The 14,189-nt window shown below is 39.8% G+C and overlaps 1 protein-coding gene across 2 annotated transcripts in view; it reads left to right on the forward strand.

Moving 5' to 3' along the window:
* LOC134743460 (mannosyl-oligosaccharide alpha-1,2-mannosidase IA-like) overlaps positions 1-14,189 on the forward strand; it is a 154,067-nt gene that overhangs the window by 101,846 nt on the left and 38,032 nt on the right. The window contains exons 1-2 of one of the 2 annotated variants that reach the window (XM_063676896.1): positions 9,899-10,252; positions 12,330-12,548. In XM_063676896.1, coding sequence (XP_063532966.1) covers positions 10,019-10,252; positions 12,330-12,548 — 453 coding nt within the window. In that variant the 5' untranslated portion in view covers positions 9,899-10,018. Of the gene's footprint in view, positions 1-9,898; positions 10,253-12,329; positions 12,549-14,189 lie in introns of those variants that run through there. The other variant, XM_063676895.1, reaches the window with a different exon arrangement.

Below are 14,189 nucleotides of genomic sequence, written 5' to 3' on the forward strand. Positions count from 1 at the left end.
GAGATCGTCGCATCATAAAGCAAAGTAATTCAGCAAGCTAGAAGTAATTTTATTGATAACTGTCGTTAGTTCATATATCAAATTCATTACAAGACTGACCGCTGTTTACCTCACTCCTCCTGCCTGGACCCCTATAAAACTATTAAAAGGTAAGAAAAAGTCGGAATGAATAAAAGATTATCAATCAATAATCATTTAATTCGAACAAAAATCCATAACACACACACACGTACATAACAGTACGGTAGAGTTGGCTATCCTCACTGAACGTTACACCGGCATCGCAGTTCCATGAAATCTTTACAAGCTCTAAATCTTGGTGTAACAGAGCCACTTCTTCAAAGCTTATTGTATCCAAACCTAGGAGGTATAAGCGTTGCTACCTAATCTTGGTTGTGGTAATTAAATGCTAGCCGGTTTCCCGCCCACGGCGCCCTAGTACTGCAGATTTACTGCTGCACAGCTGCTGGCACGGCGCGCGTGGCCATCCTCACATCCCAGCTGACTTATCACCGTCTTGTGAAGTATTATTCTCTCTTGCCGCGTTTATTGCAGTGCTTCAAAGCGTATTGTATCCGAAGCTCTGGTACCTAATCTCGGTCGTGGTAATTAAATGATGGCCAGTTTCCCTGAGTGCTGTAGGTTTATACTGCAGAGCTGCTGGCGCGGCCATCCGCACATCCCAGCTAACTTATGTATGTATGTATTAACTCTTTATTGTACAAAACACAGAACACAAATACGGCACAGAATAGGCAGTACAAAGGCGAACTTATCCTTTTAAGGGATTTAAGAGAAGGGACTTACCGCCGTCTTATAAAGTGTTATTTTCCTCTTGCCGTGCTTATTGCCTCATTGTATCCAGTACAAGTAAGACCTTAAGATTTTCTGGCAGATTGGCTGGCAAACTGGCAAAATGCCTTACATCATACTAATGATTTTACCACTTCAGGGGTGCTCATTACAGAGCCTTTAACAAATGTACAATAATTTTTAAAACTCTAATTGTAAGGTAATCCTTCGGGTAACCTTCAGCTCGTTACAATGTCGTAGAGTTTGCAGCGGAAACTTTGATAAAACTTTGCCTAAGGCATCATATCTAGTATTAAGCAAATTATACCAGGCACAATCAACGACCTGATTCACCAGATCAACGTTATATAAGTATGGCAACGGCAGCTGTCATCTTATAGACAACTGATTTTGACAGGTTATACAACATTTTAGCAACCTACGGTGACTTCGACAGGCGGTTTTAAGCTGTACCTTATTCTGGTTCATCACATTCGATGATCATTGAAAGCCTTAGGAATCCGCCTTGAAACGGCCTCTCCGCCTCCGCAACGACCACGCGCGATCGGCACATTGTTTATCCACCACTGATAACAATTCAATTCAATTTATTTGTATCAGACATAATTAGTCCATATAAATGTTAGTTACAAGCAAAAGTTATTTTCTACGTTAGTGACTTACAGACTACTTAAAATATGTTATATACAGTGCCTCTTGATGAATGGAATTCCAGTGCCGCCAGACTGCACTTGCCGGGCACTGTGACACCAAATTCAGGAGACTGTTGTTGCAGGAGAGTTCCTGCACGCGGCGCATCAGGGAAGCGGTTCTCTTGCGTATTATTGATATAAAGCTGTCCACGCGTGCCTCGGCGAACATACCTGATGCGCTACAAAAGCGTGGTAGCCCCAACAGTAACCTGAATCCGTTGTTATACTGGACGCGCAGAGCATTAAATGTTTTCTTAGTATAGTCAGGTCAGGTATAACGCTCTGGAGTAATGTCTAGTGTCGGTCTGTGTGTGACGTTTCATAAATCTTGGGGGTTTATTGAAGGATATTTCCTTGGCTGGTTTGGCGTGAGCAATAATATACCTATATTGATATCCAAAATTAGGAAGAGTAATTTGAGCCGTTGATTTTGTTTTCATCCCACCAGCCACTTAAATAAACGTAAGGTCGGTGTTCATACATAAAATAGTTACAACTGAACACAGAACCTCTTCCTTCTTTAAATTAAAGTCGGTTTAAAGGACTTATAAAATTACTGATGAGATCGCTATAATCTCATGAAATACACTGTCAATGTAGTCTTTCTAATTGTAGATTTCAGTTTATTGTTAAATCCCGCCTGTGCGTTGTATGATGTATCATCCTTAGTATCCACCAACTAACGACGTAACTAATTCATCGCACACCGTCAGTAGTAAGTACTTCATTGATCCCTTTTTACATTACGTTTTACGTAGCTAATAATCACTCGGATATGTAATAAAAGTGCACTCAAACACCGGGGGTTATTCGATTGATTTACCGACGACACCGGCTGCGCTCCGTACAAGGAGCCCTTAAAAAACTCGTAACAAACCCGTAAAAAGTACCTGCCCTAATTCGATATCCTTGTCGCCGGGAATTGATAAACGATCGCGGATCGCCCCGCGGGCGTAGGATTCGGGAAGTTTCCTTGTTTTGTGACTGGATTCGCGTAGCGTAGCGAGCAGGGGCGAGAGTAGGTACTCGTGCAATTGCAAACCCGTCACCAGCAATAGCTATTTATGCAACAAGTGCGGAAAGTGTATGATTTCCGACAAGTGGAATTTTATTCACGAGCGAGCAAAGCGAGCGAGTGTATAAAGGAATAAGAGTTGGAAATCATCTTTACGCACGTGTATCATACAATGTTTTACTATGCATTGTGCGAGTAAATAAAAAAAACTTACTGGTTTACTCTATAGGTACTAGCTTCGCATGCCCGCTATGGGAATAGGTCCCCGGATTTATCATGTCACCTTTTTCCCGAGGTGTGAAACGCAACTTACGGCGCCTTCAGCACTTCATTGCACCCGGCCACTCCCACAAACCGGCACATTAGCAGGCAGCTTACATTTTTCCAAGCTACATACTTGCGTTCTTTGAGTTCTTACATCAGGTCTCCCTTACTGGTTTGCTTCATAGGTAGTAGCTTCGCATGCTCGCTATGAGAATAACCTCCCGGATTTATCATGTTCCCTTTTTCCCGAGGTGTGAAACGCGACTTACGTCGCCTTCAGTACTTCATTGCACCCGGCCACTCCCACAAACCGGACTCCGCAGCTTATATTTTCCTTACTACGCAAGTCCTTTCAGTTTCCACGTCATTTTGATGATTCGTTTTTTGTTTGGTAGGACATACGTCAGATTTGGCAGGTGGCTTCACGTAAATATCAAACGCCTCGTCGTCGAATCGAACGCCTGCCTATTCATCATAAAAAAAAATATCTAAATTGATACGTCGGTTTTTCTGTTAATTATGAATTTTATAAGAAAGCATTTTAAAGTTTCTTTGGCGACATACGCCATAATTATGAAATTGGGATGTCAAGTACAACGTCCTTAAAATATTCTGTCTTGTTGATGTACAATAAACAGGTGTGCTTAATTAGGCTTATATTCACGAGGTGGACGTTGCAAGTATTGTTATAATACTCGTAGCGCGCCGCAATGACACGAAAGTAAAACGGTAATTACTCAAATTAGTTGTTCAAGTCAAACAAAAGGCGCTCTTAAAAGTTACACGAACCCGCCGCCAAAAAACTGCTCCCATACAATCGAAGTTATGCTCTCATTTCAAAATGACTTACTTGAATGACATGAAACTTGCCATGCACATTAACGTAACATAATATCTATGTCTGGTACTAGTTACTTTGCCAAAAACTGTTATGCAAAGAAAATAGATCGAGTAGAAGTTTTCTTGTTTTTTTATGTCAAAGTTTGTATAAGCACAGAATACAGAAGGTTCTCTCTACCAAAACGCGTCTATTACGACAGATATAACCGCAAGGTGGCGCAAGCGTAGCTGTGCACGGCAACTACTACTGCTAGGCACCCAAATTGGTGTGGGCCGCATGTACCTGTAGCGACGCGACAAAATCGCGGAGTGAGCCACGTCAGGTATAAGTTTCAACAGAGCGCACTAAGGAACAAGTAGTAGCCTAAACTGTTAGTTACTCGAAATTCCCCAATCTCCAACTGTAGGTAATTAAATCCTACATTTTCTCCGCCCAACTAAACTAGGTGCTGGCGTAAATCCGTGCCCAATTTACTGTTACGACCCGCACGGCCATCCACATATCCTTGCTAATTTAGCGCTGTGCTCGCTAAGACAGTCTTAATCGTACATTTGGAACTTGTAGCAGTTTATTTGTGAAAGTCTTACTCTGTGATTTACTGCCCTGTACAGTAGGATAGTCGCCGTTATGGACGTGACAGCGTGATATTGACAGTGTCTTTCTCGTTCAATGCTTGATGTTAAGTATGTGCGTGTAATCTTTACGCGCGATTGAAGTAAAACTTCTTCGACGATGACGATTATCGCTATGTTGGCACTTTGACGTGTGTGTGTGTGTGTGTGAATAGAATAGAATTTCTTTATTTGCCACTACTGAGCGTTACTTCCGTCAGAAAAAAAAATCTAAGTTACCCTCTAGTCGGGCCTAAAGAAGTTTTACTTCAAAAGTGGCATTTTCTTTATCATGTGGATAGCAGCGGTACCTCATCACATGAGTCACATGCCCGCTGTTTACTACTCTACATCGCCGATTTTTTGGCTGCATTTCCACTGATGCGGAGATGAGACGTGCGGGCTCATTGCCGTATATCAGAGACCCCTCGCGTAAGGCCCGTCTTACGGGCACTAAGAATTGTGCTAGTTCAGCGGCGTGCCGGATGAAAATTGATTTGGTATAAACATAATATGACATCTCTATCTTCATATGTGTACCAATTAGCCTTATGCATGAAGTTTATATTTGAACGAAATATTTTTGTGGATGGTTGTTACCGTTATATCATGTTACAAATGCATTTTAATTGCTTAAAATAATAAATAAAAAGTACAAAAGTTTGCCCGCGAAAAGCTAGTGAGCGAAACGCGCGAAACGTCACGTGACGTCACGCGTTCGAAAGATTATAGTTCACATAAGTGTCATTAGTAGCAAACGTCAGTTGGACCGTCCAACGTGTGACGACATCACTGGAATTCGCGCCAAAAAATATGAGCGTTTCAACCGCTCAAGGCGTCCCGAAGAGGGAGGCGTGCCTAACCCGTCGGACGCTCCGAGATTTTCAGCCCTACGCGGAGCTCGGCCTTCGGTCTCCGCATTTGGACACTTGTACTATTGTTCGGCATTTAATCTTCCTATCCAAGATACTTTGCATAGTTGCAGAGATATAATCCACCACGCCATAACACTACCCGTTACATCTGGTTTTTGATCTGACCCATTCGGGTTTTTCACTCACGTTTCTAGTACAAAAAAAAACATTGATAAAAATTGTGTGATGTACGGAACCCTTGAAAAGGACTCGCACTTATTCAGTTTTTTTTTTACTTATATACAATTATAAACACTTTTACAGGTTCACAGTCAAAATTGAACTTTTAACTTTAAAAATGCACTTACAACAACCAATTCAAATTTCAAGTCCTTCGATCTCATTTTCTCGGTTTTAACCGAGTGTCGCTTTATTGCTTATTCCATAACACTGTCCAATTGGCAATTTGATAATGGTTGCGCTGGTAAAAAAGAGCCTTATTAACTTTTTTAATCACGTCGGTCAGTCTTTTTTAATCACAAGCATACGCCGCGCCTGATTAGTTAAAGTCGCATTCACATTTGTCTGTCGTGTTGTGTTGTGACGAGTATCGGTTTCATACATTTACTATGGTTGCGTTCACATTTCTCTGGTGCATCAGACATATGTGAATGCGGCTTAAGCGTTCACCGCAGCCTATTATGAACGCCTCTCCTGCAGTATCACATGTGTTTAGAAACCTTCACACTCCTTTTTGTGGGAACCCCATACTGTAGTCCCTCGTGATAATGAAGACAACACACATGGCACTTGAAAACAACCGTATAAAGTCCTTGGCAAGTGGCAGTAAATCTGCAACTGAATTTACGGATGGCCCATAGCCCCGTACTCGTAGCGCCGACGGATCTTAATTGCCGTTACCGAGATTGGATTCCCGACGCCTTTCAGTGTGACTTCTTGGTGTTAGAGCTTATACGCGAAATAAAAAAGCAGGACGTACATACCTAAATAACAGGATTTTTTTTACAAAGACAGAAAAACATTAAATGCGATCCTAAAAAAGCCGCACCGAGAACAATGAAAACTGGTAAAATCGATAGTTTCTCTTCGTAAAATATTTATTAGATATGATTCATATGATTCACGTGGCAGAATGCAGACTACGTAGCGTAACGCTTCTCATTTGAATGTATGGATTAACCGAAAAAGAGCATGTCTCATATTAGTACTTAAAACTAAATTTAAAAAAATCTGTTTAATCACACTTTTCGGGATTTTTTTATTATTAGGTGTATAACTCTACCTAGTCGGCTCATAAGTTCTGTCATATACATAGTATCAAATAAAATCAAAAGTTTAAGTTTATTCCGTATAATTCGTACAGCGTTTGAAAGCTTATAAACTAGAGAATCTAAACGTATAACATTTATTCAAAATGACCGCCATAATTATCTACACAGGCTTGAAGTCTTCGTGGCCAGTCGTCAATGGATTCACGCACCACTTTCATGTCGATATTGGCCACTGCCGTAGCAAGAGTTTTTTTCAGCGAGTCTAGATTTGCATGAGGTTTTGAGCACACCTTTTCCTCTAAATACTGCCATATTTTATAGTCTAAAGGATTAAGATCTGGGCTAGAGGAGGGCCAATCTTCATGCCATATAAAGTCGATTTTATTGGAGGCGAGCCAGGCTTGTGTAGACTTTGCCTTATGGGCTGGAGCAGAGTCCTGCTGGAAAACCCAATGCTGGTTTAGAAACATCGTATGGGATAGTGGTTTCACAATATTAGTCAACACCGTGTCTTGGTACACTTTGGCACTAGTTTTTACTCCTTTCTCACAAAAATGCATACTAGTGACGCCCGCATAAGAAACTCCCAGCCAAACCATCACAGATGAAGGGTGATGACCTCTTTGAATACGGGGAATGCTATTAGACGCTTCTTTACTATTGCGAGCGTACACTCTATCATTTTGTGTATTACAGTTTTCTTCTATGTCAAATATTTTCTCGTCCGAAAACAGTATACAACGGTGCTTATTTTTAGCGTACTTCTTCAATAAAGCTTTAGATCTTTTAAGCCTTAAAGCTTTAAGCCGACCATTGAGAAGATGGCCAGTTTTTCGTTTATAAGCACTCTTTTCACCGTGTTTTTGCTCAAACCCATCTGGAGGGCCATAACTTTTTGTTTCCTAGCGGGATTTCTGGCAATGCGTGCCCTAATTGCTTGTACAACCGCTGGAGTCCTAGCTGTACGCGGACGACCGCTTCTTTTCTTGTCATTTAAACTAGAGACCTCACTGTATCTTTCTATGGTACGATACACAAATCTTAGAGAGAATTTTAAATTTTCAAGTAGCTTTAAAATTTTAGTCGGCGAGTGACCACAACGATATAGTGCAATTATTGCGGTACGGCTATCTTTAAGCGTCCACTCCATGTTGAAGAAAACAGAAAATTGCAAAATTATACTACTCAAATATTTAATAAAGATTCGAAATTCAAATGCAGAACGGTTTTTGTTTTAGGAGTTCCAAATTTAAATTTTAAAGGCCAGTGACAGAACTTATGAGCCGACTAGGTATATGTAGTTAACTACAATTATTCGGACTATTTAAAAAAAACGTAAATTTAGATGCATACGATTCAAAGTCCATCGAAAAGTTCAGTAGATTTAAAAACACCATCCGACATACATCATTTTCTACGTGACATTGTGCAATCTCTCTTTTAGGAAGACAAGTCTTCATTTAGTTTCATATACATACATATGTACCAAATAAAATACATATATACATTCCCACATAATCTCAATTCTGTGCTTGCGACAGACATTAATTAGAATTTAGGTTAAAGGTTATCCTTTTTCTTGCGAAATATCTGAATTACCGTTCTTGAACCCAAAATATTAGTTAATGTGATGGATAAAATGTATTAAGGCTAGAATCCTTCTTAAGCGGTGTCCATACTAATAACAGCGTATAAAATATTGAGACGAAATATGTAGGGTTTTAGGTAGATATAGCCGCGCGACAATATCTCGCGCGAGTTAAGACTACCTGTCCCTTTCGAATTGATAACTGAAAAGTTTATACCATAACTATTAACTTGCGTAGTCTGTTAGTATAGATTTGGGGGTCTGTTTGACTTGAAACTTTTATTACTCATGTAAATAATAATGAGTAAATATCGTAAGTTTAAATCAGTGTTTTGGAACTTTTCTAAGGTTTAATTCTTACAAAGTTTGAAGCCATCGCCAGCCAACTTTTATTTGAATTCCATGATTATTCTAGTCTGAAAACTACAGATAAATCTAAATGCTATCCCCAGCGGTGAATGTGTACATTGCGAGGTCTTTTACCCCCGCCACAAACTTGGTTGAATCCAGACAGTAGATATTGTGTTTCATGTAATACGAGTATATAACTACAACACATTGGTTCGTCAGCTTTAAGCGTTATGGTACGTAAACAAATGACGTCAGTGTTCGGGATTGTATCATTATTGTAACTTCATGAACATTTCTTTGACATAAATGGAGGATAACTGCTTTCTATAATTTTTCACCTATATAGCAACATTAGCAACAGACTTTTATTACTACTATTACCTCAGAATTGAAAGATTGGCAGAGGTAGGTTCGCTAAGACAACATTGTGATTTCTTAACACGCCGATTTACTCGTGTTTACTGACATGAATGAACATATTCACTAGGTGGCTGTGAACCTACTCGGGGGCTGAGCAGTGAATGGTATACTTATGGTTACCACGACTGCCTTAGCAGTGTCAAACTGCCATATTCGTTAACGTCTGCGTAACTTACTTTCTATACATCTCGCTTGCACTAATATGCGAGTACGAACAAGATGCATAGAGAGTAAGTGACGCACACGCTAGCTTATGTCAGTGTCAAACTGGTGGTAGCCGTATGGGTCAAACCCGATGTTTGCGTGCGAAATCGGCCTGTCATCATGAAGTCACTGTTTTGTCTTATTGACCCTACTACATCTATCTATTTGTCAACTCTGTGATCTGTAAATATGACTGTTATCATCATTATAAAATAGGGCTTCGGCTTCGACTTAGGATGTGTATGTTTGAATCTGAATTGGTTTCCGTATCGTTCTTGTAGGTATTGTTACTGGTATTATTATGTACGTTATACTACTTAATATATTTAGAAATATAATGCGTGGAATTGTCGGTATTCGGTGATTGTTTATTATTGTTGTTTCTGTGTCAATGATAAATGAAACTCGTCTTTCCCGTATTGTTACAAATAAATCCGCAAAGCTCACGAATCTAACAAAAAATCTGCGTCTCCCTCGCACTACGCGTTCGAAAATTATTTGAATTTGAAATCGGAAACCTGTAGCAATAAGTTCCGGGATCGAACTTTTACGACCACAAACTTTAATATTTCCATTTACTATCCTCTGAACACAACTATTTTCGTCCAATATTACCTTAATATATTACTGAATGAAAACAATGTCCCTCATTATCACGTACAAATTATGCGAATTGCGAATCTATCCATAGTAATAAAATAATAGTATGCACGCGGCTTACGCTGTGTACGTTATTACTTATTATCTCCGCGTGGCAATTGATGATAACAATAAGCATTTTCTCATATCGCACGTTAGTATCACGCCAACGCTATTGGCGGAGCGACGCGTACGCACCGCTAATAAATTTACGAATTAGTTACCAATAAGTTGACATTAATTAGTCGGAACATATCTTGGAACAAATAAAGTTCTCAATATTAAGAACGTTTTATTTAATTTGTGTCAATATCAGTGCACGATTATTTTAATTAATCTGTGTCAATTTAATTAAATTAGACACCATATTTAGTCATACAGTACCTATTTACGTAGACGTTCCATTAAATCGGGATTTAGTGTAATCGTCAAACATGCGTCTACCATGTCGTTTGGCAATAGCGGGTCTCACATTTATCAGTGCTATGATTTTACTAATACGAGTGTCCAACCTTGGAACCCCGACGGGCCCAATAGTGCACCCTGCAGGACGCTCCGCCCGTGCCGCTCGCTTCCCCGGCGAAGATCCACTAACTACAAATTTGTCGGTTCAGAACGGACTTGACAATATTACGGATCCTTCACAACGGCGGCAATACGTTGTAGAGGTGATAAAACTCATTTTGTCCTCATGTTTATCAATCAATAGCCATGGTCGGTCCACTGCCGAATTTGCAGCGCGGTGCATGCATCATATTATTCAATTATGGGCTTTTCCAATACATCCAATGTCAACAGTGCAAGTATGAAGTATGAGTAGGTATATGTAAATATATCGCCATCCTTAAACGCTACTTACGTTTACTTAAACGCTTGCGATAAAACTTAATTAGGTATATAATACTCGTAGATATATATTATTGTGTATAAACATATTTGTAAACCACATTGCGTAAATATTAATGGGACATTATATTAATGAGTATATGTACTGATTACATTTTCGTGAAGCCGAAACCAAACCATAATATGCAGTCATGCTCGGCTAAATTGTAATTGGCGTATCTAAACATCATAATTAAGCCTTGTTAAACTAGTTAGTTCGCTGCTCATTGACGTTGCATCCAACATCCAACGCAAGTATTTCTCATTCCAACTACTCGTTCACCCAATGAATTCCCACCTCTCAGACGTTTTAAACCGTAACTGGTAAAGTCTCCAGTTTTTCCAAGTCATTGGCGACTTTCTCGCAAAGTTCCAGCAACCTAATAATAATTAATGGCCCGACGAAAGACCGATATCCTTTCATTAGTTCCGTCGGCGAGCAGCCGCCAAGATTAAAACTTGCTCGACGAGGCTTTGCGAGGCTTTTAAAAAGAAGCGCCCGTTCCGGCCTTTGAGATGTGAAATGTGCCATTGGTCTCATAAATATATTTTAGTCCAAGAGACAAGAAGGTATAGGGAAATGCTTGGAACACAATTTTTCGACTCCGTAACTTTGTTTGGATTAAACAAGTTTGGGAACAAATCAAATTATTTTATTAAATATTTTGATTTGTTTCTTTTAAAGTAGTCACACTACTATATATACATTAAAAACTGTAATAGATGTCGTATATTAAAGAAAAAGTGACGAAGCCCTCTAGTGGTGAAGGCCGGATTAGAACCGGCGTCTTTAGCTATCGCGGATTCGCGGCTAACGCCATAAACCCCTAGGCCACCACAGGGCTTCGTCACTTTTTCTTTAATATATGACATCTATTACAGTTTTTTTTTGTTTGGATTAGTTAGGAGGTGAACATATCAAAAGTCCCCTGCCGTAGGCCTTGACCGGGGGGGGGGGGGGGGGGTTTGAAATTTTTCGGTTTTTCGCATATCTTGGAAACTTTGCGTCTTAGCGACATGACTACCTACTTACACAAAACAAAAGCTGATTAAATTTGTTACAAGTCAAGTTTAGTCAAATTTTTCCCTATAACTTTTTTGAGCATTTGTTGCCTGGCCTATTTGTTTATACCCGAGAGACGACGGCTAATCGCCCTTTTAAAAGATTCTTCTTGTCCTTAAATTCTTATTCTTAAAGTTTTTGATATAACATTGTGTTTTAAAATGATACGCCACAATTTTAAGCTTTCAAAATGTTTAAAAAATCGATACACATACTTTACTATAAGGATAAGATTCGAGAAGTTCTTTTGCATTGTGATGAGCGATTTGTTAACAAGTTGGACAGGGACGTCCTGTTTTAATTATTTTCATCATCAGTTCTGTTATTTTCTGTTTGACGCTTTTATTTTTAAGGATTTGATTAACAGACATCGGGGCAAATTAATTGCCCCGATGTCTGTTAATCAAATCCCGTAAATAGCTTAAGTGGCTCCTGTGATGTTGCTTATGTCCATGGGCGACGATGACTGCTTCCCATCAGGCGGCTCGTCTGCTCGTTTGCTATCACATAAAATAAAATAAAAATTTGGTCAACATTCCGTTCCAATTCAATATTCTGCAAGTAATGGATTGTTATTATGACATAAAGTTGTTATGATGATAGAACCCGAAGGTGCTTACGAATATATACTCTGTAACAAAACAACGTCAACTCATCGTGTTTGGGTTCATTTTCTTGATTAGAACTAAGACAAAGAATTACCTGTACCTAGAACGAAAACGATGCTTTTGTTGAAATAGTTTTTGTTTCTTTATAGTGCATTGATCCTTATATTAATGATTCCTCTTTGTCGTCAGATGATGCGACATGCGTGGAACAACTACAAGCTCTACGCGTGGGGCAAAAACGAGCTGAAACCGATCTCCAAACGCGCCCACCTCTCCAGCGTGTTTGGTAACGGCGAACTAGGCGCCACCATCGTCGACGGACTCGACACATTATACCTCATGGGGCTGAGGGACGAGTTCCGAGAGGGCCGGGAGTGGGTTGCGGAACATCTACATATTGGAGAAGTCGTGAGTACCTTTCTAATGACTAACTTCACAGAACAATAACACGCTAAAGCCGGCCTTGCACGAAAGAGAACAGACGAAAACCTAAAATGGTTTACCCTTCTGTCTAAAAAACGTGAGGGGCAAGAATACTGGTAATTTTCCCGATGTCTGCGTTCTCCCTTTTACATAATAAATGAAATTAGAAAGTAAAAATCCGACGCGATCTACACAAAATAAAATCCTTCCAAGTGATTTTCATAAGGTGTACCAACAATCTATCAACCGAATTGATTCATGCTTTTCACAAATGCTTCGAATGTATCCGGTGTTAAAACGAATAAGTACCAACTAACCAAACATGAGCCAAGCTATCCCGAGCTCGTCACTCCATGCTCTCTCAATTAAAAACTCGCGAGCAATCCGCCCCAACATTAATAGATACACAGCCTGGCAGCATCCCAGCCGACACCGGAATGAAAACAATTATCACATTGTTCCAGTTTTGTTCCAGCGGTGAACTAGTTAAAAGTTCCCGCTTGGAGAACATCTGTTTGTTGCGCGGCTTCGTTGGCCTTAATCGGCAAATTGAACTACATAATTCTACGTCAGTTTGGACCGCTAATTAAATGATGTTAATGTGAGGCAGGATGAGTTGAACTTGTTGCGCGGACGGTTTATTTGCGTCTCCAGGCTACCCCAGGCCGAAAGTATCGAAACGAACAAAGTTGCTGGTTTGAAAAATTTGTTGCCACAAGCCTCTTTAGGTACTAGGTCCTCAAAATAAGGTGAATACTGAATAGCATTACGTGGGCAAAGAAGCGCCAACATTGGTCTTTGGAATAATAGAATAGTTAATCCGTAATTAGTCCCTAAGCTTTTTCTCCAAGCTGTTGGTGTAGTTTCGCAGTAAAAGACATATTAGGTCATCAATCGAGTAAATGTAGGATGTTTCTTTAGGTAGGTTGCGCCTTGCTAACGAAGTTCGATGAGAGTTGCGCGGAAGTTTACGATACGAGTATATTTTGTAACTGACTTGGTAACTTTGATAGCGCGACGTAGAAAGTCCATAGAGACTCGATACAGATTACGAACGATCGTCACTGTTCTAACTAGCGCCATTTGTTGATGTTTTGGAAAATCTTATTAGTTTTCCACATCCTTTTATTATTGGAAAGAAATATATGTTCTTCAAAATAGTATTTAAGCTGTTCTAGCTTTTTCGGTCACTAAGCCCACTGGCTTAAAAAATATGAAAAATGAACTTATGCCTGATTGGCGGATCGATTGACAGAAATAATTTAAATAGCGTGCAAGTTTCGCCGTGTCATTGAGGGAAGCCTCACGATATTTTCCTATTGCCGAAAATCTAAAACTTAACCATTGTTGTAAATAAGTTGCTAATAACTCCCCCTACAGTTAACCAAAGCTACAGGTAACTATAGTATAGTGTGTCCCTCACAAAACGATCGCACACCATACGACTATTTAAAGAACTGTGTAATCAGGCCTAAAAGGAACTCCGTGCGAGCTCGGATTTATGCCTACGAAACTCGTCCCGTCCACGGTACAAACAAAGCAAACCAGTTGGTTGCCGCACGCGCTCACGCACGAAGGTCACTCCATTGGATTATTGTGTAGGTATCAAAACTGTAGGTATTTGTG

The sequence above is a fragment of the Cydia strobilella genome, chromosome 8 (assembly GCF_947568885.1).
Source record: "Cydia strobilella chromosome 8, ilCydStro3.1, whole genome shotgun sequence".
NCBI classification, from domain to species: Eukaryota; Metazoa; Arthropoda; class Insecta; order Lepidoptera; family Tortricidae; genus Cydia; species Cydia strobilella.